Source organism: Lycium barbarum, chromosome 12 (assembly GCF_019175385.1).
Source record: "Lycium barbarum isolate Lr01 chromosome 12, ASM1917538v2, whole genome shotgun sequence".
Taxonomy (NCBI): Eukaryota; Viridiplantae; Streptophyta; class Magnoliopsida; order Solanales; family Solanaceae; genus Lycium; species Lycium barbarum.
The window spans coordinates 59447192-59474031 of record NC_083348.1 but is presented as its reverse complement, the minus strand read 5'-3'; the positions used below and the strand labels follow the sequence as shown (position 1 = coordinate 59474031).

The window sequence follows — 26840 nt, the reverse complement described above, 5'->3', positions numbered from 1 at the left end:
TTCTTGTATAACATATGCATATGTTCATTATGATTAGAAGAAGTTAAATGGTAGGTAAGAGTTATGTCAAATTTCATTTATACAAAGACTAATTCTCCTTACTCGAGCAATCAAACGGCCCCTAAGCCATTTTTTAATTTATTTCTATTACATCAATGCAGGGGGGAAAGGGGAAGAGAATGTTATGATAATGATGGGCTTAAACTTTCCACCTCAATGTGAAAAGCAGAAAGCTCACCAAGTAAGTCAATCCTCAAAATATTTGCTGAAAACAATGCAAGGATTTGTTCTGCATTTCTAAAAAGCAGAAGGCTCACCAAGTAAGTCAGTCCTCAAAATATTTGCTGAAAACAATGCAAGGATTTGTTCTGCATTTCTAAATATATCAAATATTTGATGAAATAGTTAAAGTATGTGCAAACTAATTCGAACATCATTTTATTAAAAAACAAAACAAAAAAAAAAAGCAGGGCATAGAGGGAGGTAGGAAGGAATAACGAGCCCCGCACTTTTGTAAACCAAAAAAAAAAAAAAAAAAAAAAACCAAACTAGGCTTCACGCATAAATTATGTGCGTGAAAGGGGTATTTTTTTTTCTTTTTTAGGCTATCAAAAATCATGTTTTTTTTCATACTTTGGGCAAAGATTAGTTATGTTTCAAAACCCCGAAATATCAATATTTTATATAGAACTTAATATATTTTTTTGCGTACAATAACGTCGGCTCATTACATCAAGTATACCTAAACGTTTGGATCGTCGTTTTAGGGGTTGTAGAGTGCCCCAAAGTAAGTTTTGTTTACTTGGAAACTTTGTTCTTTAGATCTAAGTGTCATATTTTATAGGATTTTGATTTAAGTGTTTTGAAATAAAAATATTATATTAAAAAATAATTCATCCAATCCAAAGAGGTTTAACCAAGGTATAATATATCTCATTCAATGGTCCCACCAAGGTTTGATCCCATGTTGTTGGCATAAAAAAGAAGTGAGTAAAAAAAAGAGGCTAAACCACCAAGCCAAATTGGTGAATGTTACAAAGTGGACACTTTTTATTTTTTATATTGTTCACTAATGCTATCTAACTCGTTTTCATAAATTGAATTTCGAACCTCGAAATTGACATTCAAAACATCATTACCACGGGATTACATCTCGAAATAGATTTTTTATCATTAGATTTTTACTAGAGAAGAATGAAAATTTTGCACAAATTTGGGGGAAAATTCAAATTGAATGGGATAACGGGCGTTTTTTGGAAAATCGGCTCGGCCAAACCGCCTTACGGCGTTTGCCCGCGTAGATCTCGAAAAAATACCCTGAATAAAAAAAAAACGCGTAAATCGGACATCCGAGCGCAAAGTTATGATCATTTAAAGTTTCAAGAATTTACAACTAGTTTTCCACCTATGCTCCGATCCTTATTTTTTATTTACGTGAGTGAAGAGGCATATCTATACTTGATGTAATGAGCCGATATTATTGTACGCTAAAAAAATATTAAGTTCTATATAAAATATTTATATTCCAACGTTTTGAAACGTGACTAATCTTCGGTCAAAATACAGAAAAAAGTTTAATTTTGAGTTTGATTTCCAAAGAACAAAGTTTCCAAGCAAACAAAACTTACTTCGGGGCACTCTACAACCCCTAAAACGACGATCCAAACGTTTAGGTATACTTGATGTAATGAGCCGACGTTATTGTACGCAAAAAAATATATTAAGTTTTATATAAAATATTGATATTTCGGGGTTTCGAAACATAACTAATCTTTGTCCAAAGTATGAAAAAAAAAAGTTTTAATAGCTTAAAAAAAGAAAAAAGAAAATAAAATACCCCTTTCACGCACATAATCTGTGTGTGAAAGGACCAAACTTAAAAAGTTACCATTTGGTCCTTTCACGCACAAATTCTATGCGTGAAACTTATTTTGATTTTTTTTTTAAAGAGTTAATTTGGTTTCAATTTTTTTTTTTTTTTTTTTGGGTTATAAAAGTGCGGGGCTCAAGGAATAACTAGTGTAGTTAGTACCAGTCACATGTTGTCAAAATTGAGGGCCAGGAAGAGACCCTATGGAGTCCATTAGAATTATAATAACCCTTTGTTATTTTCAAAGTGTAAACAACAAAGAAGACAAATATTTTTGTTAAAGAAACATTGCATGTTGTTAAATTGTCGCATGTTGATTGACGCGTTTGCTAAATGTCTTTTTTGCATTATTCTCAAATATTTATAGGTTGAGTTAGATTTTTTTTTTTTTTAACATAATATCACAGGTAGATCCAAGGGCGGGTTTTCATGGGCAGAAAGGTGTTCACCCAAATATTCTCAACAAAAAAATTACACTATATCTATAGGATAATTTTTTTATTTTTATGTACATATAGATTAGCTCAAATGATCTAGTGTTTAAATTAACTCCAATGACCAAGGTTCAATTTGGAGAAACAATATTATTTTTTATGTTTAGCTTCTGTTTTTTTTTTCAAATCCCTTAAATGAAAATTCTGAGTAGTTAGACTCATATATATATTTTGATTTTTCTAATATTAAATTTTCATATATTATATCATTCACGCTTCAAATGTTTCTGTCTTAACGTGTGAGTGGCTGTTAAAGTGTATCACTGATGAGAGAATAAAATTATGGTCTTTTTATGTAACCATGGGATATCTTCTTAAATTAACTGCATGTGCAAACAAACTAAAGATCAAATCAATAGATAAAAGCGCTAAAAATTTTGTAGCAGCATATTTTCTTAATTCAGATAGAATTTAATTTCAGAAAATATTTTTTTTTTCACCAGAAGAAAATAAAAATGAATGGAGTAATACTTTACCCACCTGACTTTAATAGTAGTAACATCTTCTAGATGTTTCTTGACTATAAATTTCCCTTTCCCCTGTACACTTATCAATTTTTCAAACCTGTCTGTAGACCCCTGCCCATTCCCTAGACCCTTTAAGGCTTTAACTACTCCATAATATATAAGGCTAGCTACTTTTGAGGAACCACAAGAATCACCACTACAATTTCTTTCTTTCTTTCTTATACACGCAGATTGTGTGTAGAATTAAAGATTGTATTGAAGTTTGAATGGAGAATCAGTTGGGTCTTCTGAGAATCCGTGTAATCAGAGGCATAAATTTGGCCATTAGAGATTTAAGAAGCAGTGATCCTTATGTTGTTGTTAAGATGGGCAAACAGGTAATTTCCTCTTCTCTTCTTCACTCTTTCAGTTTCAGCTCCTTTTTTTTAATCCTCTTACATTGGAACATAAAATTGTCTTTGTCCTCCAAATTCCCTTCTTTGGCCATTTTGCGTATTGAAAATTGTGACATTTTCATATTACCTTTCGACTAAGCGCAGAATTTCTCTGTGTTATTTTTAATTATCATACCAAAATTATGTAATTTTCAGGATTTCCTATCTGTAAAGCAAGATGAGAAAACCAAAGCTTGTTTATCTAATCTCTTTTTTTTTTTTTTTTTGTATGTGTGTATGTTTGGGGAATTGTGTAATTGTTGACCATTTTCTGTACTTACTACGTCTTATATAGATTCAAACTTTGATCAATATTCTAAAATGTATTTTTCTTTTATCAAATTGAAATGAGAAAAGTTACATAGTAATTTTCGTATAGTTTTTAATATCTAAATTTTAATTATAAAATATTAAGCTAATTTAATTCAATTAGGCTTAAAAAATTAATCAATTTAACTCTCGAGAAACCAAATATAACAACTAATTTAAAAAAGACTGACAAAAGGAAAAGAGAAGAATAAAGAGTGATTTTCAGTATCTTGACTAAATTAAATGGAGTGATGTTTCAGATGGTGTTCACTAATGTTATGTTTATTATTATTGGAAGCAGAAATTGAAGACTCGAGTGGTGAAGAAGAATGTAAATCCCGAATGGAATGAAGACTTAACGCTATGTATTTCTGAACCTGTTCTCCCAATCAAGCTGGTAATTTCCCTCATTTTGTTTGATTAAGAAATTAATTATACAGCATATTGCATACTTTGCTTTACCAAGAGGAAATTAAAGAATAAGACACGTAAAATGACAGCCTTTAGCAGAAAATATCATGCCTACTGCATCAATTCAGTTTTTAAAGGTAAATTATAATGTATGTTAATCAAGTGTCAATACTTAGGCCCATAGCGCATTTCAGTCCAAGTTACCTTCGGGCGGGTTATTAGTGATGAGCTTACTTTAGCTCTTTTTGCCCGCCTAAATTCAGGCCAACCCCCCAATTGACACCCCTAGTGCTAGATGACCTTTACAATTTCAGTAGCTTATGGACTTGTTTTCAAAATAGTAATAAAAACAGAGTGATCCTTATTCTCTTTCAACTCTTGTCATTGCAGCAAGTTTATGACAAGGATACATTTTCTCCCGATGATAAAATGGGCGACGCGGAAGTTGACATTGTACCACTTATAGATGCAGCAATTACAACGCGCTGTCAGAACATTCCTAATGGAACCATAATTTCCAAAATAACGCCAAGCAGGCAGAATTGTTATTCTGAAGAAAGCTGTATTGTCTATGAAAATGGCAAGGTTGTCCAACATGTGTTTATCAGGTTGAGGAATGTTGAGTGTGGTGAAATAGAGCTCCGGTTGCAATGGATAGACATTCCTGGTTCCAGGAATCTATAGCTAATTGTATTCAAGCTATGAGCCCGTTTGGATTGGCTTATAAGCTGTTTTCAACTTTTTTGCGTATTTGACTGATCAGCTTAAAGTCATTTTGTGCTTAAAATAAGTCCAAAAAAATAATTCGGTCCATTTGGCTTAGCTTATCTAAAGCAGCTTATAAGCCAAAAAAAAAAAAAATTAAGTCAGGGTAGCCCAATTTTTATTTTTTTTTAGCTTATAAGCTGCTTTTTTTTAAGCCCATCCAAACAGGCTCTATTTGTGGCCATCATGTACATTATGCTTGCTGTTTTTTTTTGAATTCTTAATGGCCGGCCTTGTAAGAAAAGCTAGGTTTTGTACTTATCGACATGAATATTGGTAGTATTCAATTAAATGAACTTGTCCATTTGTTGTTGCTGCTTACATGCTTACAACAAAATCTGCCTCTGATAATCTGATTACATAATCCATTGTATTTCTTCCAAAATGTTTTCTTTTTTGGCTTCTCAACTAGGGGTGGGCGTTCGGTTTTTCGGTTCGGTTTATCAAACTTCGGTTTGGCTATTTCGGGTTCGGTTTTTTTAAGGTGGACACCGAACACCGAACCAAACTAGTTCGGTTCGGTTCGGTTCTTTCGATTTCGGTTTTTTAAAGTTCGTTTTCGGTTTTTTTGATATAATATTAGAAGCGATTCCATTGACACTAATTCATATTCTCAAAAGCAATAAAACATAAAACTGATAAATTGAAATCAAAATCAAACAAATAGGATACACAAGAACAGAAAACTATAATCATGATATAAGATTACTAGGTGTTATATACATACCGTAAGAATAATTAAGAAAACACATAAAGGACATACATTAATCCTAAAGATACATCCTAGTTACCTTTCTTTGTTAAGGATATTTGATTTTCTCAATTGAAGTGGAAAATTAGGGATACAAATGCAAAAGAGGACTTATTACAATTGAGTTTTTTTGGCTTTAAACTTAATGGGCCTGGACTATTTTAATTTTTTTTGGGTAATGTATTAAATTTCGGTGCGCGTTCGGTTTTTCGGTTCGGTTTTATCAAACTTCGGTTCGGCTATTTCGGTTTCGGTTTTTTTACGGTGGACACCAAACACCGAACCAAACTAGTTCGGTTCGGTTCGGTTTGTTGAAGTTTCGGTTCGGTTCGGTTCGGTTTTTCGGTTTTCGGTATTTATGCCCAGCCCTATTCTCAACGAGTGTTTGGTGTTGGAAATTTTACGGAAAATACTTGATCACGAACACTGTATGAGATTCTTGAAAGCTTGAGGCATTTCAAAGTCATTGCCGTTAATGATATTTCACTCGATGCAGTGTATTCTTCACGATTTAACAAGCTCTTCTAGTATAAAAATAGGGATAGGAATCTAACAAAGATTTATTTCGGTGGAAACACCAACAATAGAATATCAGAAGAAGAGTTTCTCTTGATATGTGAACTTCGCTGAGTGGACTTAGAATACATAAGAATCTCTCTAGATCTGCACTTCCAAAGAGTAGAACTTGGATATATATAGGTAACAAAAGCCATCTCATCAAATAGTTGGAAGATGCCTAACGTTTATAAGAATAATAATGACTATAAAGAGGCTAATGAAGAGCAAATGGAAATGGTCATTAAAAGAAGTAAATGTCGATGAATAACAAAGGATCTGTTACAAAATGGAGATCAATTAGAAGTTTAAATGATTAGCATATCAATGACCCTCATTATTAATATTATCTTAAAGAAATGAACTCAGACATTCTTTTTGAGATATCATATTTTCAACATTTGGTACTCGCTTTGAGGCTCGATTAATTCGGATTCGTATTGCATGCCCATTAAAGGGAGAACCGCACCCTATCATGATCTTTTTTTTTTTTTTCCTCAGTGCTCGAATCCAAGACCTCTGGTTAAATGTAGAGTATCTTATTTAATATCCCATTATAACCTTAGGTGATTCCAAAATGTATTCAAATGCTATGCTAGCTTTACTCTAACCAAAAGTTTCGTCTAGTATGTGGCTAAGTTGCTTCTAATAATTCTTTCAGTAAGTGATGAAGATGGAAAGGTTATTGTTCTGTTTCCACTCTGGCAAAGCACAGAATTTGATGATTTGGATATGTGCCATCATGCAATACAAGCGACGGAAGACTTAGTCCATTTGCTATTCCATTACTCCTAATCACCTTAGCATCCCTTTATCTTGATAGTTCACTAAGTGATTAAAGATTAAAAGTGGGTTTAATGAATATTCTTTCTAGGCTTCTAAATCATGGTTTGTTGGTTGAGTTAGCTTCCTTAAGCATTGAATTGATGATTAGAATCCTTTATTTCCTAATTTCTTCCTAATTAGAGGCTAATTTGTGGAATTGAAAGTTAGAATTTATACCCAAATTTAGGAGTTTTGTCTAGAATCTGAAATTGAGTGAATTGTTGATTATTCTAGCTTGCTATTGATGGGAGTTGATCACCTAGAGGTTTAATTTCATGTTGGGACCTTTAGATTTCTAATTTCACCCTTCTAGTTCATAAACCCTATTCCATAGGTTGGGGATTTGGGCCTTGAATAGAAGTATGGTTGTTTGATGATTCTTCTTGATTCTAATTCTATGATTTGAATATGTTTAGACTTTCTTGATCTCGAGGCTCAAAGGAAAGGAAAGGCTAAGGTATGATTATGGTGATATTGTTGTTCGGCCTTCCAGGTGGGTTACAGTTTACCCTATAGTGAGACTTCGTTTAGTGAAGCATATATTTAGACGATAATGTCGGAAAAAGCATGTAAACCTTCGGGTATGAAGTTGGGTTGGATCTTGTCTTAGGTTGGGCCCTGTTGTGTGATTAAGGCTAGCCACCCTGTTGTGCTGTGACTTGATTGTTCTATTGTTGTTGGCTTGATGCCACGTGGTGATAGTGGATATTGGAGACTATTGTTATGTATTGATCATGATATTGTAGTATCTTACTTGTTGATGTTTGATATGAGGATAGTGTTCTATATGGCTTATGTAGCATCTTTCATGATATTGTAGTATCTTACTTGTTGACGTTTGATACGAGTATAGTATTATGTATGGCCTGTATAGCCTTTTCATGATATTGTTGGCATACCCATGTGTGGTACTTGTGATATTGATCTGATTATTGACATTGAACTCATACATTGCATGCATTCTCATCCTTCATGATATACTGTTGATACACCGATGATACTTGAGGAAACACTGTGATGAACTAGGCTCAGTTAGATGAGAGTGATGTGAGGACCGATATTCGATGGTTGTCTCGGAATCGAGGTTGTGTGTAGCGTTGCTGAGGTTTTTGCCGAAATTATAAGGTAGCGGTTACCGAGGTTTGTGCCGGAGCCGTGAGGTATATGGACTTCGCGGGTCCCCCATGAGTTATGCTACCGAGTCGTCGATATTTCCGTCCGGAGTGCATGTGTACATGACGTTGCGTTGCATATACATTTCATACATTATTTCTTTCATTGCACTTGGCTTCTGTTATGATATTCTTGTGATGTACTTGTGATATACGGATTCGAGACATTTCAGTAAGGTTAAATGGCTTTTTAAAAAATCATTAACTAGTAAACAATTTGGACCCTCTGCCCCTTTGTAGAACTTGATAATAAAAATGACAATGTTTAAATCGATTTTGAGCATCCAGCCTGTTATGGAATTTTTCAAACTGCTTAATGGACTTTAAAACTGATTGCATTCCATTTTCTAGTGTCTCTCAACTAGTAGCCATTTAGTAGTTGTTCCTACTTGTGTTTGCTAGTTCTTGTGTCCGCATTTTGTTCGTGCCAATTCTTTCGTGCTTTTTTTTTTTTTTACTTCGTTGTCATTTCTTGGCTCAAGTGCGTTTGTTTTATTGAGTCGTCCTCGTTCTTTTTGATAACAAGAATCTATTCCGACCAAGAGTAGAATTTGAACCCTTGTGACTAGTCAACATTAACAAGCACACAATCTTTGGCGGAAGCAATTTGTGAGGCAATCAAAGGTGCGCATACTTGAGCGATTGTGAGTTGATTTTACTAATCTAACGTGTTTGCTTGCTTTGTTGAGTGTCTTAATAGGTACCATGGCTACGGAGGATGAAACTCGAGTTCCCACCGGGGAACTCACACTAGCTGATGTAATGAGAGCCTTACAAGCCTTGAACGATAAAGTGGATGGTATGGGTGGTCGAATGGAAAACATGGGTGGTCGAATGGAAAACTTGGGAAGTAGGGTGGAAGCAATTGAAGGAGGTAGTAGGGAGGTCTCATATTCGCCTCAAGTGCAATACCAAGGTGGCACAAGTGGAGCTACTCGAAGCACTTCACCTACAGTGTCACCCGGCACCTTCCATCATCTATATAACCCCACTCCCCAAAACACGACTCTCACCCCACCAAACAACATTCCCATAGGTCAACGGAACAACCCACTCCAACAAGATCAAGCTCCAAATGACCCACCCCTAAATGACCCCCACCCAAATGCACCAATGCCACCCCAAAACCGTCCAAACATCCAACAACCAAATGAGGAAGAGATAGAGGAAGCTATACTTGAGCACGAACATTATGGTGACCAAGGTTGGAGGCCACGAGCGCAAGCACAAGGAGGTTATCGAGGAAGGGGTGGAAGGCATGGTCCTAACCCTCACATGGGTAGGCAAAGAGGGTACCAAGCTCGTGAAGGGTACCAAGGTCGTGACCATCAAGGTTATGACGATGATGGAGATTTTAATAGGAATCACGGTTATGGCGGAGGGCGAGACACGAGTCTCAATTCCATCAAGGTTACTCTCCCAACCTTCAAAGGAAGTAGTGATCCCGATACCTTCCTTGATTGGGTGATGCATTGTGATAGAATCTTCTTGACGAATGACATGTCCGAGGTGAAAAAGGCTTCTTACGCCATTGCTCAATTCGAGGGGTATGCCTCCACATGGTGGGAAACTCAAGTGAAAGCAAGAAGAATTATTGGACTCCCGCCCACACCTACTTGGGATGAATTGAAGGAGGCCATGCGGCGTAAGTATGTCACCGAGCGCTACAAACAAGAACAACTCAAGAAGGTGTATACCTTAAGGCAAAACAAAAAGAGTGTGGAAGAATACTATGATGAGTTTCAAATTGTCAAGATGAGAATTGACTTTGACGAGGATGAGTTAAATGCTATGACTCGGTTCCGAGCCGGGTTAAATGGTGACATTGTCTCCCAAATGAGACTCCACAACTATGGGAGCATTGAAGAAACCCTTCAAGCGGCTATTGAAATAGAGGAGGGTCTCAAGGAGGACAAAATCAATAAATCAAGGGGCTATGTGAGTTCATGGAACCATAACAAAGAACGAGGAGCTTTCTCCTCCAATTGGCAAAAGAATAAGGGCCCCATGCAAGAAGCCAAGAAACCATTTGTGAAGAATTCTCAAGTTAGTAACGATAGTCACAAGGGATTTCAATATCTCAGGTTATAAGCCTAGGAAGAAATCTATAAACCTTGAGTCCATCAAGCCTCTAAAATAAATACTCACAACAACTCAATAATTCACAAGTCAAGAATCAATCAGAGAATGTGCCATGCAATGACATGAATGGAAATTCAAATGGAGTGTTATGCAATGCAATGTCGTGCTATGTAAATGTTATGCAATGCAGTAGTCACCTCTCACGCTCCACTCTTGTACACACATGCTATGGCAATGCCTCATAGTCATGACCAATGGGGGACCCGCAAAGTCCATGTACCACTCGTGCTCTCCGGCAGAAACCTCGGAGGCTATCAATTACTCTCAATCTCCGGCAAAGACCTCGGAGTCTCTCAATCATATTCAATCTCCGGCAAAGACCTCGGAGTCTCTCTGTCACTCTCAATCTCCGGCAAAGACCTCGGAGTCTCTCTATCACTCTCAATCTCCGGCAAAGACCTCAGAGTCTCTCAATCACTCTCCTCACCATTAGGACAACATAAAAGTAATATGGAAGCATGTCATGCATGATATCAGTCTCAACTATATCACCAATATGCAATAAACAAGTACAAGTCATATCATTGTCCATGGCTCAATAATCAATATTACCCTTCCCTTTCATAAGGTGAGTGAGCTAGTATGTGATAAAGATACAACTAGGTGATAATTACATCAAATAGCACATAGAATATGGGATGCATGCCTCGCATGAAATCAACCTCAATAATCACCGCAGTCATAGGTTCCATAGATTCATACTAGGAAGTGCAATTCAATATTCAATTTCTCAGTAATAACCTTCCTCTTCCATATGACCAGTGAGATAACAAGAGAGAGGAAATTATATCAAGTACATGAAATCACAATACAGTGACAAGCTCACATAACAATATCGCAATAATGGCGACGAGCCCACATAACAGTATCACAATAATGGCGACAAGCCCACGTAACAGCTGACAATATCAACCTAGATGGAATTTACCTCCACACCATGCCTGAAGACCTATCTGCTTTTCCCGTCAATCACTACTATCTACATACGTTTTGCTAACCGGAGTCTAGACATAAAGTAAGCCGTAACCTACCTCAATGCCGAACAGGTGTCACGAACTTTCACGCCAAAGCTTTTTCCTTCTGAAGTGCTTCCGAACGGACAAAGTCTATCAAATATATAATCTACGTTAGAATACGAATCTAAGAGCGCCCATATTGCTATACCTATATTCGAAACCCAAAAACGCACTCCAAAAAGTGGCCTTGGGCCCACAAGAACAACATCATCGACTACTATATGCAAGGAGACTGCCCTAATATCACAACAAGTTCTAACATGATTTAAGCTTTCCTTTCACCTTTAACACATAATCCATAACATTAATAACAACAACCATCCATGTACAAGAAATTACTTCAATATCGTTTCAATAGCAAGCCCAAAACAGTCCATCAAAACTGCAACATCGAAATACAATCTTCGACCTTTATTCCGCAAAATCACAAACACATAAAAACGAGTATATTATTACCATAGACAACAGTACCCATACATGTCTATAACCATGTTTCCAGCCCTTCAACATAAACAAATTATCTACAAGTACAATACCATACTAATGACAACACTACTCAACTCAACCGAATTAAAACAACTCCAATTCTGCCCACTTATAATGCCAACTTTAATCAAATAATTTTCTTACTTCCAATTTCACATAATACAAACTAATCTCTCCATTACAACATCATTAACCCCAATTTCATTGCAAAAACATGAAATCTTACCTCAAATTTTATTTGGACAGCCCTACAATAACTTGCACCATTTGCACCACTTCATCTTCTTCAACTTAAACTCTAACCTTGCAGCTCCTTTAAGTGACTAGAACACCTTAAGAAATTAATTTTTCTTCCAACACTTGAAGCGGGTTAAGGGCTGCCATGGACGTGAGCTTTCAAGGGCTGCCATGGTTGTGAGCTTTAAGAGCTGCCATGGCCGTGAGTTGCCATGGCTTAGGAGCTTCTCTCTCTTTAAAAATATTTCAACGTTGCTGCTTAATCTTCTTAGGAACTAAATGTATAGTCCAAGAACTAAAAGGTCATTAATATTGTAAAATAGATGCTGCCTAGGATTTCTTAAGTGAATGATTAATTTTTAAGAGAAGTTGCTGCAAATACATATGCTAGACGTGGAAGACTTAAAATCTGAAAGTGCTACCATATCATTATGTCTCCTTTATTTGGACGTGGGGCCCACCCCTAAAACATTCATAATAGTAAAGTTACTTTAAGATTGACACCAAATCTGTATATAATCAATGAGTCATTTCTACCTTATAGAATGGCTCCCACGTGGAAAGGGGTCATTTCCCACTTATTCCCATAATTTATTAGCTAATCCCTTTTTGTCTCCCACTAACTCATACATTATTACTACAAGTTGCTTTATTTCCTTAACTCTGGTGCAAGGCGAAAAAAGTTGCTGCATAATACCTTTGTAAGTGAATTAACTCACTTCTAATGAGCTATGAAAAGGAATCTTCTCATAATGGAATGTGGGGTCTAATTCTTTAATTAACTTCAACAATACACCTATATTCTGAATGTGCCACCTAAATATATAATACATGAGTCAATTGTTGCTGCCACACAGAGGGTCATGATGTCCACCTTAATCATTAACCATAAGCTACTTATAGGTAAGTAATCTCCCGTTAAAATTAAACATATAACCAATTATCCACTCCGTCAAATACCATATTTACCCACTTACACCTTATATGTGTGCAAATATTATTTTTATGAATAAACTATTCACACACATTAAATACATATATTCTAAAATTTACTCGTCAATTAAATAACTGAATCACCCGTTATCGCAAGCTATAGACACTAAAATTAGACCACGAAAAAGGTGTTTTAGGGATATTAGGCCTAAAAGTGATAAACGACCAAATGAGTCGTTACAATGAGATATGTCCACATGGTATTAACAAGTAGTTGGTTAAAGTGTACAATTTATTTTCCACGTGGAATTGAAAGTAGTTGGTTGAAGTGTACAATTTATATAGCTCTTGGTACAAGTATTCATTGTGTGTGCAATTTGTAAAGCTTGTGGTACAAGCATTTTATGTTGTGTTCATCCACTCACCACACTTATATATAATAGAAATAAAGAAAAATATAGAATAGAAAAATAGACATATATTTTTAGTAATGTAGCCAAGTAATATGGGACGAAGGGAGTACTCCATTTATTCATTCTTAAAGAATGTGAAAAGTCGAGTATAGTAATGTGGCCAAGTAATATGAGACGAAGGGAGTACTTCATTTATTAATTCTTAAAGAACATGAAAAGTCAAGTAATTTGCCTAAGTAAAAAAGAGAATAAATATTCAGTACTATAACATATGTCTACGTGAGATTTATTAATTATTAAAGAACGTGAAAAGTCAAAAGTGAACAAGTAAAAGTGCACGGAGGAAATAAATAAGTGCATACGTGTATACATGAGAAGAGAATAAATATTAAGTATTATGACATATGTTCACGTGATGTAAAAAAATAGTTGGTTAAAGAGTACAAGTTATATAGCTTTTAGTATAAGCATTAATTGAGTGTACAATTTCTAAAGTTGTTGGTACAAGCATGGGAAGCTGTGTTAGTCCTCCTTCCATGCTTATATATAATAGAAATATTTACAGAGAAATTAATTTAATCCTTTTCCAATGACTAATTAAATTAAATGAATTCTTGAAACTTATCTTTGACCATATGTATTGTTTCTATTGAATTGTTTGTGACGGAAACTAAATTAAATATGAATATTCTTAAAGGAGGGCAAATTAAAAAATTAAGAACGTTGGCCGTGTATGTATATACATACATTACATTTCTAAAGAAAAAAAAAAAATCATCTCTTTCATATTTTTTCCTTCCCTTCTCAATGGCTAATTAAATTAAATGAATCATTGAAACTCATCTTTGACCACATGTAGTATTTTTTATATTAAATTTTTTAGAGGGAAAATTAAAATTTCTAGAATGTTGGTCGTGAATGTATATGCATATTACGCATTTCTAAAGAAAATAATTTCACCTCTTTCACACCTATTCCCACCTTTTTCAACAGCCAATTATATGAATCCTTGGAACTTATCTTTGACAAACATGCATTGTTTCAATTGAATTTTTGAGAGGGAAACCAACTTGACTAGGATTTTTTTTTTTGAGAGGGAAACTTAAAATTTTAAGAATGTTGGATGTGTATGTGTATTCCCTCCCCCTTTTTTTTAATGGCTAATTAAATTAAATGAATCCTTGGAACTCATCCTTGACCACATGCATCATTTCTATTGAGTTTTTCGATAGGGAAACTTAATTTTTTTTAGAATGTATACATGTTTGTAAAGAAAATTATTTCATCTCTTTCATACATATTCCCTCCTTTTTTCAATCGCTAATTAAAATAAATGAATCCTTGGAACTCATCCTTGACCACATGCATTGTTTCTACATTGAAGTGTGTATGACAGAATCTCACACTATTCTTCTACTCTCATACTACTAGTCCAAGCAACTCCATTTATTCCCTTTCACTCTACTTCTGCAACCACATCAGCAGCAACAACAATAAACATTTTCTACTGCAACAACTGCAAAACATGCTTATCATATAAATACCCTGAACACAAGAGAAAATGTTCATTCAATTTTGCCAAAAATGCATCACAGTACTTCATCATCTTCTCGAACTTCAAAGTCCTAAAGGGTGAAACACAGCATGAAAAATGGCTAGAAAAACTGATGCAGTCAATTCAGTATTTCTGCAATCCCGTGGATAATGTATAAAATGATGGCAAAGAAAAAGGGGGCTCAGATGGTGCTGATCTTACTGGTAATGTAAGAAGGGACGATATGATGACCGTGGTGGTGGGGGAGGTCCACGTGGTGGAATGGCTCCTCAACAATCATATGATGGACAACCAGGATACTATCAGCACTCCTAACATGATGGTGTATGACAGGGTCGTGGACAACAGTGGTGTATCCAGGAACCACCATATCCTCAGGTGAATTTTGAACCCCCTAAACCACCTTGCAACATCTTCTCGTGTCCGTGGTATTTCTGTGATATCAAAAATGCATTTACTGCAGTAGCTGCAACAGACAACATTGTTCAGAACTAAACTGAGCAATGTTTTCTACTGCAACAACTTCAATAAATGCTCATGAGTGGACTTGGGGTTCAAAATCCACCTTGAGGATATGATGGTCGTGGTGGCAACCAAGGAGGCGGAGGACACAAAAGGGAGGATATGATAACATACTATGTGTCGCATGGAGCTAATTTAGCAGTAAGTTTGTGTATAAAATTAAGCAAAATTAAGGACTCCTTGATTTCACAAATTACTTGAACGATGTATATGTATTTATAGGATGATGTTTAGGCTCAACTAGTTGGTGTTATCCATATGACTATTATAGGTGCATGTAATTGACGATTTCAATGTTGAATTTCATAGTAGTGTGTGTGTGAAACTATTTACTTAAGCATCACTACTTGTAGTTGGTTTATTTCTTTCACAGCTTCCCAGAAATTTGGATTATTTATGCCATGTAATTATTTTCTACCTGTAGTCTTATACTTTATGTGATGAAGCATTATGTTGGAATTATGAGGATTCAACTATCAAAATTAATTAACAGAGTATTAGCCCCAAACGACCTTTTTTTTTTTTTTTTTTTTTTTTTTTTTTTTTTTAATTTTCTCCTATAAGATTTTACTTTTTTTTTTTTAAAAAAAAAAGTTGGATTAATGAAGCAGTCCCTACATACTACCCTCTTACTAGCTTCAGCTCTATTTATTTGAGTAATTTTTTTTTTACATGAAAAAGTTGAAACTCATCTTTGACCGTATGAAATGTTTCTATTCTATTAGTGGGAATCTAAAATGAATTCTTCGAACCTTTTTTATTGCGTCTTGAATGAATGATTTTCTTTTAAGTTCAAACGATCGATAAATTAAATGGTTTAGAAAATCTCCCATCCCAAGATTGACTAAATTTATTCATCATTAATTGAAAAGACACTTCGTTTATTACCACCTGATTTTTCATTTCACTAACCACCATCATTTATGCAAATCCATGAACAGATGGCAATTGACACACAACCACTGATGTGTCTCTCACTTTGTACTTACTTCCACTATAAATAGCAAGGTTGTTGCTTGCTTTCCTGTACATTCCAATTCCTCTCTTGTAAACACAAGGTAATCTTATCATAATTATTCCAATAAATCAATATGGTAGAGCCGTCCCTCTCGTCACTTCCGGTAGAGGTAATTGAGATTATCTTTGAGAAGGTCCTTGATAAAAGTACATCCAAAGCGAATCTCAGCAGCATTTCCTTGGTGTAAGAGCTATTTTTTGTGAAATATTACTCTTAACGTTACTTTGTTAGGCAAATATTCAAATAGAACAAGTTAACGTATTTTCAACTACTCCCTTAAAGTGCATTTTCTATGTATTTAACCGCATGTCCAAGATTTTGAGAAGCATAATGCTATCAAGGCGTTTCGAGTACTTCCTCGAATTGGAGAAAAAAACTCGTAATTACCTGAGGCCGGTCCTCTTGTGATTCAGTTTATAGATTGGCCGCATCAACAAGGAGTTATCTATGCCACTCTACTACTAGGCACATATCGATTGTTTTACGAGGATAGACTGGCAGAGGATTTTAACCTACTAGAACAAGCTGTTGTTGTACCTATTGTTATGGAATTGCATTAACTTGTTCGGGGTGGCATGTGACAGCAAGAAGTGTGTTGCGCCGCACATGGAGTTGTTCCATTGGCAGAACATTACTGATGATAAACCAGGAAGAATTCCGGCAGATGCTTGGTCCTGAAAACATCGATAAAATTCAATCGACCACCATTTGTACAGAAAAAGGAGATGGTCACTGGTCTAACAGAATGACCTACACCATTTATGGATTGAATGAAATGTACGTAACGTGCGAAAATTGCATTCTAGATGTAGAGGTTCAGAAAATAAAATTTCCTCCTGGTTATGTATAAATATTCGAAGTTGACCTTGTTCATGTTCCGTTCAATGTGTGAGTTGCAATACCATATTTTTTCCTTCTCCATTTTACCTCTGCAAGTCCTTTACTTTTTTACCAACTCCATACTGTCTTTGCTCAATCCTTATCACTAGTGTTTTACCTTACTATACTACGCATATTGTCTACTAGCTAAATCACGATGAAAGAATATTCAGAGATGGCAAAAGTATAAACCTACTGAAAAATAGAAATAGTTCCGGCTATGTTCAGATATGTTGCATATACAGAGAACAAAATTTCTACTACTCCAAAGAGTACTCTAATTCAACGTCTATTGTGAAAAGGGATGTTCTTTCATGGTAGATATCTTAGTTTATGCATTTCAACATCCACTATACATCGCTCACCTGTAACATGAAATTCTCTAAAGCCATGAACAGTAACGGTATCTAAGTTTCTTAGTGACCAGTGAGTTTCTCTCTCTTTTTTTTTTTTTTTTTTTACCAAAGCAGTTGCGAATCTATTTTAGTTAGATTCATTCGTCCAATCATTGCACATAGATCACCTTGACATTCTATCATAGTGATTCTACCATCTGCTGACTCTCATACGTTGCGCAACACTCTCCGTCCGATGTCGAACTTCTTCAACGTTAGCATGGCTATTCCAAAGTTGTATCTTGCCTGGACAACATTAGCAAGAGCAGCTTTTCTAAGGAGTTCTAACCCCTCCTCATTACTATCGAAAATTTTTTATGCGTCCCAACAATCATTGTTGCATAGTCAATTCCTGCTCTACCTAACCTATCTAGAAAATCAATTACTCTAGGATGGGTGTTAGGCAACGTATGTATTTTGAATTCAAAGTTCAACAAGTGTTGATAGTCCCTGGAAAGTACCATTTCTCTAAATTCCTTGCACCTAAAATTAAGTACATAACAAGACAATCAACAAAGGAACACATGGGATTAACAAAGTTAAAGAGGCAAAGACAAACTTACACCAAAGTAAGATTTGAAATACAGATCGGGAATGCATCCGAATTCAGAACTTTGTGACTTCTAATTCGTATGATCTCAGACGGAAGCTTTGGAAGAGACAAAGGAATCACTAATAGGGCAAATAGTTCCATCGCTAAAATAACCTATGCAGCGATCATATCGGAATGGGGACATATTAGAAATCATTTTATGATGAATGTAAATCAAAACGAAGCAGCAAAGGTCATTTTGAAACCACAAATGCTTCGAATGTAATTTTCCCACTATGGATTAATGAGTAAAATTAGCAAGCCTGAAAAAAAATTAAGGATAGTGCAACAGTTTAACATAGATTCACGAGTAAAATATTATTAGATCACACAAATCAATACATTTTGTCGGTACAAGTCGGAATATAGATCTATACTACAAATCAAACATAAATGGTAGAAAGGTTTTATGGCTCTGATATGTTGTTACCTAATATTAAGAAAAGAACTCTTCTTCCTTTGAGATATGTGAGAGAAGAGTGCAAAATAAACTCCGTTAGTGTAGTGATTTTTCCATTGAAGGCTTTGTTTGTGAATATATGGGTTCTTGTATGTTGAGCGACGACTACAAGGCACAGAAACCAAAGAACTTTTGATATATGGCTTTTTTAACGCACCTTATCTGAAAAGAGGATTTTGACTTATCTAAATATATTTAATGTCAGGTTTATTTTATATGACATGTTAAACACAGCTCCTTTAATTAAGTCAAATGTATTCGTTAATGGACTATGACTTGTGATTTATGTCAGTATTAACAATCTACATTACACCTAAAAAGAAAAGAACATCCACAATCTACCCTACATTGTGACGACCCAAACTAGGATAGCACGGGCACCTATCTTTTCCTCCTCGGTAGGCGAACCCTCAATCAATACACAGTAATCAAGTAAAGATAATTAATAGCGGAAATCAATTGCTTAATAAACTCCAATATTGAAAATATTTACAACCGTTAAATAGATAAGGACTCTCTTCAAGTTCCCACGACCTGGTCTAGACTAGTACAAGAGCAACTAATGGCTTCAGATTACCACTATATTCTAAGACTCAACCTCCGTCCCAAAATGAAATGGGAGGAGGCCTTCCAGATAGCCACATCGTATTTTCACATATTCTTCGATCAATCACGTGAAAAAATCTGCACCCCAAAAAGGGTGTAGCAAGTGCAATATCAGTACAAACCACGCGTACTGAGTAAGTATCATAGGCCGACAATGGTTAATAACACATATCAGTAAAAGAATTCACAGATAAGCATGATAACAACCCAACAAAGTCATACACCTATCTACCACACACTGTATATCAATACCCTTAAGCAGTAATTTCACTCTAATAATTCACCAGTCAAGCTCACACCGATCTCGGAACTCATATATCATTAAATCAATCGTTTCAGTCTAGTAGTCAACTCATCATTAAGACACATGTTATCCTACATCACATAGAGACCAAACATATAACTAATCTAATGAACGGTCTATGGAATACCTCAACAAGTTCAATCAATAAATTCAGATCCGAGTACAAGTCATTGCCTAAGTAAAGCATCTAATCCCAAATGCGCCAAGTCTGAATAAATCAATCTGAATCCAATCATCACAAGTAAACACCAAATCATCTCAAACAAGCCATAATGCAATGTAATGCGAGATGTATTAATGCAATGCAATCCAATGTGAGATGTATTAATGCAAGAATGCAATGCCATGCCATGCAAATGAGGTGTACACATGTACTCCGAATGGAAATATCGACGTCTCGGTAGCACAACCCAGTGTGATTTGCGAAATATAAGTGCCACCCATCCCAGATCTTTACCCAACAGACAGACGGGACCCTGGCTAATTGCTCACAAGAGGAGTCTCATCGGCACCACTCTGGGGAACCTGTGGAGTCCATGCACTAACAACGATTCCGGGATATCATCGGAATCGGCCATGCCACAATGATGCCGGAATAGATCATCGGACATCGGCCATCTCACAATTACTCAAGTAAAAAAGTCTGTCAAATATCAGTTTCACACAATCAATGATTCCGGAATTGAACCTCGGACATCGGCCTTCTCACAATCACTCAAGTAAAAGAGTTTATCAAAATACCAGTTTCACTCAATCAACGATATCGGATCATCACTGGGTATCGGCCATGCATCATGAATGAGTGAGAATGTATGCAATGTGTGTATCAACATCAACAACCAAGTTTAATATCACAAGTAAAAACAATAGGGTACGTCAACAATGTATCATATCATAATACCAACAGTGGGTATGCCAACAATATATCATATCACAATACCAACAGTGGGTATGCCAATCAACGATAGTGGATCATCACCGGGTATTGGCCATGCATGAATGAATGAGAAGGCGTGCAATGCGTGTATCAATATCAAGCTTAATATCACATTACCAACAGTGGGCATGCCAACAATGTATCTATATCACAATACCAACAGGGGTTATACCTACAATATATCTGAACCACCAATACCACAATGGGTATGCCAATAATATATCCAAACCAACACGGATATAGGATCTAATCTCTATCAATAACTCATGGCATCAAGCCAACACAATAAAACAGTCAAACACAACACAACATGGTGGCTAGTCCTACACAACAGGTCAATCAATCGAATACATTATTAACACTTCCTTAAATCAGTAACACGAATCTCACCCTACACTCAAAATCCCTCGTCACAACTCATTTAGGACACAATCACAATCGTTGGTACATTTTATCCTCCCATTTATCCACTAGATTCACTATTAGTGGCATAACACAAATAATCACATATTACGGTAAATTTTCATCATTAGGAATAAAAATCAGTTTTTTCTGCTACTCTCAAGTCACATAAATCCATCGATATCCAAGAAAAACCACATCAAACAACCTAAGGAATCTACATGCCACAAGCTCGATCACACAATCACACATCAATACTATCCTAGGATTTCATCCCAAATCTCTAATTTCCATACATGCATTCTCCGTTCCTTCTAATACACGAATATGGAAAACTAACCGGGGTCTATCAAAAAGGAAAGCCATAACCTACCTGACAACTGAACAGGTGCCACGAACTCACATCTTGTTTCGTCTTTCAATGCATCTTCAAACAATCAAACTCTATCACATATGAATTCTATAGAACAAACCATGAATAATGATACCCATATTGACTATATTCTATTCGGGTCAAAAACCCACTCTTTAATTTGGGAAAACAGAACTCAAGGGCAAAATGGGAATTTTATGACCAAATTATCAAATTCAATACCAAAGGGTCAAATCTCATTACTTTAATCATATGAATACTCAATTAATTCCAAAAATTATCATTTATGTGAAAATCTCCAAATTTGGGTCTAAGAATCCTAACTTTGATTCAAGATATTCAACTCCATAAAGATAGGTTATTGATAAACAAGCCTAGATACAACATTATCTAGCATAAACAACATTATTAACATCATTAATCACAATCTATGAAGTAAATTCGTTTTTAGAGCTCTTTCATGAAAAACCCCATAAACCCTCATTTGATTCTAAGGATTCTATGGAAAGAATAAGGATTAGGAGATAAAGCTAAATGATTATGGAGCCAAGAACCTTACCTTAGTGGAGAAATAGGTAGAAAACTCTTCAGTTCTCTCTCTCTCTCTCTAGTCCTTAGAACGAAATAAGAATAATGACTAAGTGTCTAGGGTTTTTTTACAAATATAAGCCACACTGGTACAGTTCTGTCGCTCCAGTGGCAACGATACCGCTACAGCGGTACCGCTGCAGCAGTCACATCACCGCCCCAGCGGTGCCGCTGCGGTGGACACCAGTAACCAGAAAACAGTTCAACTTTCACGAATTCAACTCCGAAATTCGATTATCATCCGAGACCCAAAACACACACAAATAAAGTATGCAGATATACATAAAAACGCATTACAAACTCACATGCGACCTGGGTTTCGCAAATAACGTCTCGTTGACCAAGTTGACTACCAAAACCCATAAACACACTTTCCAACTAAAGTCTCAAAATGCACCCAAGTGCATTGGGAAGCGAACCAGTCCCCACCGACGAGCCATAAATGATACTATGGACCTCTCGAAATCAATCAAATTCTGAAAAAGATCCGTTTACCCAAAATTCAACTCTCGATCAAACGGTTTCCGCTTAAAGCCAAATTTTTCTAGATAACATTCTAAAGCCCAAAACGTTGCCTAGGAAGTCATGCCAACTATCTTCTTGGGTCAAAATAGTTCTAACAAGACTCAGGAATGGGTCAACGAGGGCAAAAAAGGAATAATCACAGTAACAACAAAACGGGTCGTTACATACATACCCCCATCCTAGCAACCACCAACAATTAGGAGTTGGCAATACTCGACTCACTGTCAGCTTCCTCGGCATACCATTGTTCGAAGTGTCCCTTGAGAGGACTACAAGCTCCATAGGACCAAACTGGCAGGGTGGTTGAGTGGAGATTTCATACAGCCAAATAAATGGTGGTTCTTGGAGTAAGAGGGCCCGATGACCCTCAGCCCCCATTTCATTCTTCAGCCTCTCCATGAAGGCTGAAACATTTCTCTTGAAGCTCTTAAGATTGTTGTTACTGCATTTGTACGACAAACGCAACGTGTCGGGGGAAGCTGGGATGGGTTTATCTTCCGGTTCACCGTGGAAGAGGCTTCGTTTGGTGCTTTTAGGTGTGCTAGACATAGTTGGAAGATATTAGTTTATTGCAAAGAGAAATGGTTAGTGTAGATATAACTAGTGTGTGGTTTATGCATGGTGTATGCAACAACCTTTTACAGAGAGAAAATGGAGGGAAAGTTAGAGATTTGACATGACTGCTTTTTATGTAAGGAGTGTTTAGTTGTAGAGTCTTACTAGGTATTTGAGTGGTTACGTGTTTCAATATAATATCCACATATTTGTGGAGTTGCATATTAATATTAAAACTTTAAATCAAACACATTAATTAGAGGATACATCACCACTATGATAATGTTCACCATAACTCTAATGAAAATGTAACCTTTCTAATATCAAAAAGCCATTTCTCTCAAGTTATCTCCATTTATGTAGAGACAAAATTTGAGGGTAAGTTGAGGGAAATTGGGACCTTTGATATAACTATTTGTGGGTAATCGATTGGTTGTTATTCTTTATAAAACTTTAGGCCCTTGATTTGACGTCAATCTCTTTGGAAAATTTGCAAAAAATCTTCAACATTAATTGTATTTGACATCTTTTTATATACTATCCACATATTTTTATTTTATCTGGCACACTCCTAATAGAGGGTTAAAAATTAGAGCAAATACTACCAATTGATGAAAGTATAGTCGTATTAAATTTAGAGCCACCACATGATGAGCATCGTTTGTGGAGTTGCACATTAATATTAAAACTTCAAATCATTAATTCAGGGATACATCACCAATATGATAATCCTCTAAAAAAGGGGATGAAAATGTAACCTTTCTAGTTTTAACACCTTCAATACATTTCTCACAAGTTATCTCCATTTCACTATAAAAACTAAGAGGACATTATGTGTAGCAAATTACATAGAGTGTAATTGGAGGGAGATTAGAAATTTTGATATGACTACTTTGTGTGCCATGATAGCTAATGCAGGTTACTATTTGTAGGTGCTCGAGTGATTACTCTTTCTATAACCACCCCCCCCCCCCTCCCCTTTTTGGCACATCTGCAAAAAAAAAAAAAAAAAAACCTTCAACATTAATTGTATTTGACATCATTTTATATAATATCCAAATAGTAAATGTACAAAATCTTGGGGATTAACGGTACAAAATCCTCAAACGGTAAAAAAACCTCAAACAGTACAAACCCCTTTTGCTGAACCTTCAACGGAATTCAATATCAATTTGGACTCAAACACCATAAACATGCTAAAAAAAGGGAAGGAGAATCTGAAAAAGCCCTCGGTAAGAAAAGCTGGCCCCGTTAAACAGAGAAAGCTGAACCAGCTACTAACAGAGGAGGCGGTTCCCACCGTTAAAACCAGAAGTTCATACACGGTAAACAGATCTAGAGTTACTGACGACGGTTCTGACTGTGATTCTGATGGCGGGGATAAGTCTGTCAGTTTTAGTGACTTCTCTAACTCAGAGGATCTACAAGGAGATGCGGTAGAGTCTGATAGTCAACATGCAAATGGCTCCGATAGCCACCATGCAACTGGCTATACCACAGAGTCCGACAGTGAAAAGGTCTATTTTTCTGAAACTCATAGCGAAGGTGGAGATGGAGAGGAGGATAGAGATGTCCTTCAAGTTGATACTAAAGTAGTTGATATCGATAAACCTTCAATTGAAGAAGTTGTTAAGGTAATTGACACTCTCAATTAAGGATTTAGAACCTATCTAAATGAATTTGGACAATTTAAACTAAAGATCACCCAGAGATGTTCGCTGGGTAGGTTTGACAAATTCAAGGAGATGTTAAAGAAATTTGATATTTATAAAGATTTCGAGGATAGTTCCTTTGGGAAATTTCTTCAAATGTCACAAGGTTGGACCTTTAATGAGCAATTAGCTCGAAATATTTTTCTCAGTCGGATAATTTGTGCAAAGAAGAATGAACTGTGGATACTTTTCCATGGAAAGCCCCTCTGTTTTGGATTGAGAGAGTTTGCGCTTATGCCTGGGCTTAACTGCGGTGCAAAACTCAGTGATGCTAAAATTGACAAAATCATACACACTAGTGGCGCTGAAAAACTAAAAGGCATGTCGTGCAAAAAGTAAATTTACATGCGAGAAACTAGAAAAGAGGATAGCTAGCAATTCTTTGAATCATGATATGAAGCTAAAGAAGAGTTTGTTGTGGTTTGTGCACAACATCCTGATGGTTGCCAACAAAAACAGTAAGGTCAACGAAAAATGGGTCAGGATGGCCGACAATCTAGAATTTTTCCAAGCTTACCCATGGGGTCGTGAAAGCTTTTCCTGTTTAATGAAGGCTCTGCAAAGGGACCTTCACTGGGTATATCATGAACAGGTTCCAAACAAATGCGAATACAGATACGTGCAGCTCTTTTTTTTTTCACATACGCATTCATGGTATACATTTCTTCTGTTTCTCTAATTTCGACCTTTTCATTCTACATACGTTTGCACATATATCTCTTTTATGCATGGTATATTGACGTGTACTAATGTAATGACATTTTGGAGGCTTGGGCATTCGAAGCTATACCAACAATAGGCATTTCAATTACCAAAACAGATGTAGTGGGCCTGCCAAGAATGCTATGATGGCAGCAAAGTATGACACTCGCTTGGTGGCAAGAAATTGATCCATTTGCTTGTGATGATGCAGACGTAAGAAAAATAAATACTCATGCAGTTTGTCTGGTTTTGTTTGATCATGCACTGCACTGCATTTTATAAATTTGTTCACATGCAGACTGAATCCACTATGCACCCTTTCGTTATGCCTACTCACCGCGAGATGGATCAGAAATTCATGAAGGAATTTGTTGAAATTGAGGATGACGCTGTGAATGAAAGAATTGACAGACTAAAAGAAAATTTGGAAGGGGCGACAGTAATAAAGTGCGCTACCACTAGAAGAATTGATCATGCACCACCGGCTACGCCTCATAATGATAAAGAAATGTATGAAGCTGATCAAGACAGAGAAGGTGTAGGGGTTCAGGGTGATGGCCAAGGGACATGTGGCGTGGAAGCTGGTATATGCTGTGGTGGAGGAACATGTCCACGTTGGGGCTGTGACCCGTTGCTGCAAAAGAACTTGTTAGCAAGGATGGAACGACTTGAACAGGCTTGTGGGACTGAAGTAGCCTTCAAGGGCCGACTGATATTATTGAAAAGATCCTCGATGCGCCAAGTGACAACATTAAACATAACATCGAAGCACTAGTTTGCGGTGTTATTGTTGACAAGAGGGAAGGAATAAGTGAGATATTAGGAGCGAGCAAGTTTGACAAAGAGGGGCTCATTGCAGATATAAAAATGACAGCTGAAATGAAATAACAAAGGGCGTCCTGAAAATGGAGGAAATTTTAACATCTATTAAAGAGAGCATGCAGAACCACGATGATAATATTACAGGCAAGACACCGTCGTTGAAAATGATACTTCCCGGGCCTGTGTTACATGGCCAGGGCAGAAGCTAATTGTAACTCCACGTAGTTTTTGGCCATGTAGGGCTTCCAAGTAGGATTTGGGAACATATCAGATGTATTCTGCAGCATATTAAGTAGTCAACTATGTATTATCTTCGTTAATAGCAGTTATGGTGTTTTACATATAGTTTGTTGTGTTATCTATTTACTCAAATGTGTATTGTTTTGGGAATTCTGGAAGTATAACCTGCGCAGTGTACAGGTCAGCGATGCACCAGCGAAGATAGGTTGACACCTTCACGAAGTTTCTGATGTGTGTTTATGTCTCATCTAGTGATAAATAAGTCAGATTTCATTGCATGAACCATTCAATAATGTCATGCATCGCTATGATATGTGTGAGTAATATAGTAGTATGAGTCCACTTATTGACCCGTCCGACCTATTAGTCAATG

The 26840-nt window shown here is 36.2% G+C and overlaps 2 protein-coding genes across 2 annotated transcripts; both read left to right on the top strand.

Annotated features, from left to right (window-relative positions):
- Positions 1 to 2911: 2911 nt before the first annotated feature.
- LOC132623961 (GTPase activating protein 1-like) lies at positions 2912 to 5135 on the top strand. The gene is made up of 3 exons (XM_060338776.1): positions 2912 to 3208; positions 3876 to 3971; positions 4376 to 5135. Exons 1-3 carry the CDS (start codon positions 3098 to 3100, stop codon positions 4667 to 4669), a joined length of 501 nt encoding a protein of 166 aa, XP_060194759.1. The 5' UTR covers positions 2912 to 3097; the 3' UTR covers positions 4670 to 5135.
- An 18935-nt stretch (positions 5136 to 24070) lies between these two features.
- On the top strand, positions 24071 to 26572 carry LOC132623367 (uncharacterized). Its single transcript, XM_060338118.1, has 3 exons — positions 24071 to 25357; positions 25472 to 25618; positions 25704 to 26572. Exons 2-3 carry the CDS (start codon positions 25565 to 25567, stop codon positions 26178 to 26180), a joined length of 531 nt encoding a protein of 176 aa, XP_060194101.1. The 5' UTR covers positions 24071 to 25357; positions 25472 to 25564; the 3' UTR covers positions 26181 to 26572.
- The last annotated feature ends 268 nt before the right edge of the window (positions 26573 to 26840 follow it).

Bases quoted from the DNA above. Each gene is read 5' to 3' on its own strand.
- LOC132623961 (XM_060338776.1), top strand. From the start codon at position 3,098: ATGGAGAATCAGTTGGGTCTTCTGAGAATCCGTGTAATCAGAGGCATA. The intron at 3,209-3,875 runs GTAATTTCCTCT...TATTGGAAGCAG, and splicing joins TTGTTAAGATGGGCAAACAG to AAATTGAAGACTCGAGTGGT. The intron at 3,972-4,375 runs GTAATTTCCCTC...TTGTCATTGCAG, and splicing joins CTGTTCTCCCAATCAAGCTG to CAAGTTTATGACAAGGATAC.
- LOC132623367 (XM_060338118.1), top strand. From the start codon at position 25,565: ATGACACTCGCTTGGTGGCAAGAAATTGATCCATTTGCTTGTGATGAT. The intron at 25,619-25,703 runs GTAAGAAAAATA...GTTCACATGCAG, and splicing joins TTGCTTGTGATGATGCAGAC to ACTGAATCCACTATGCACCC.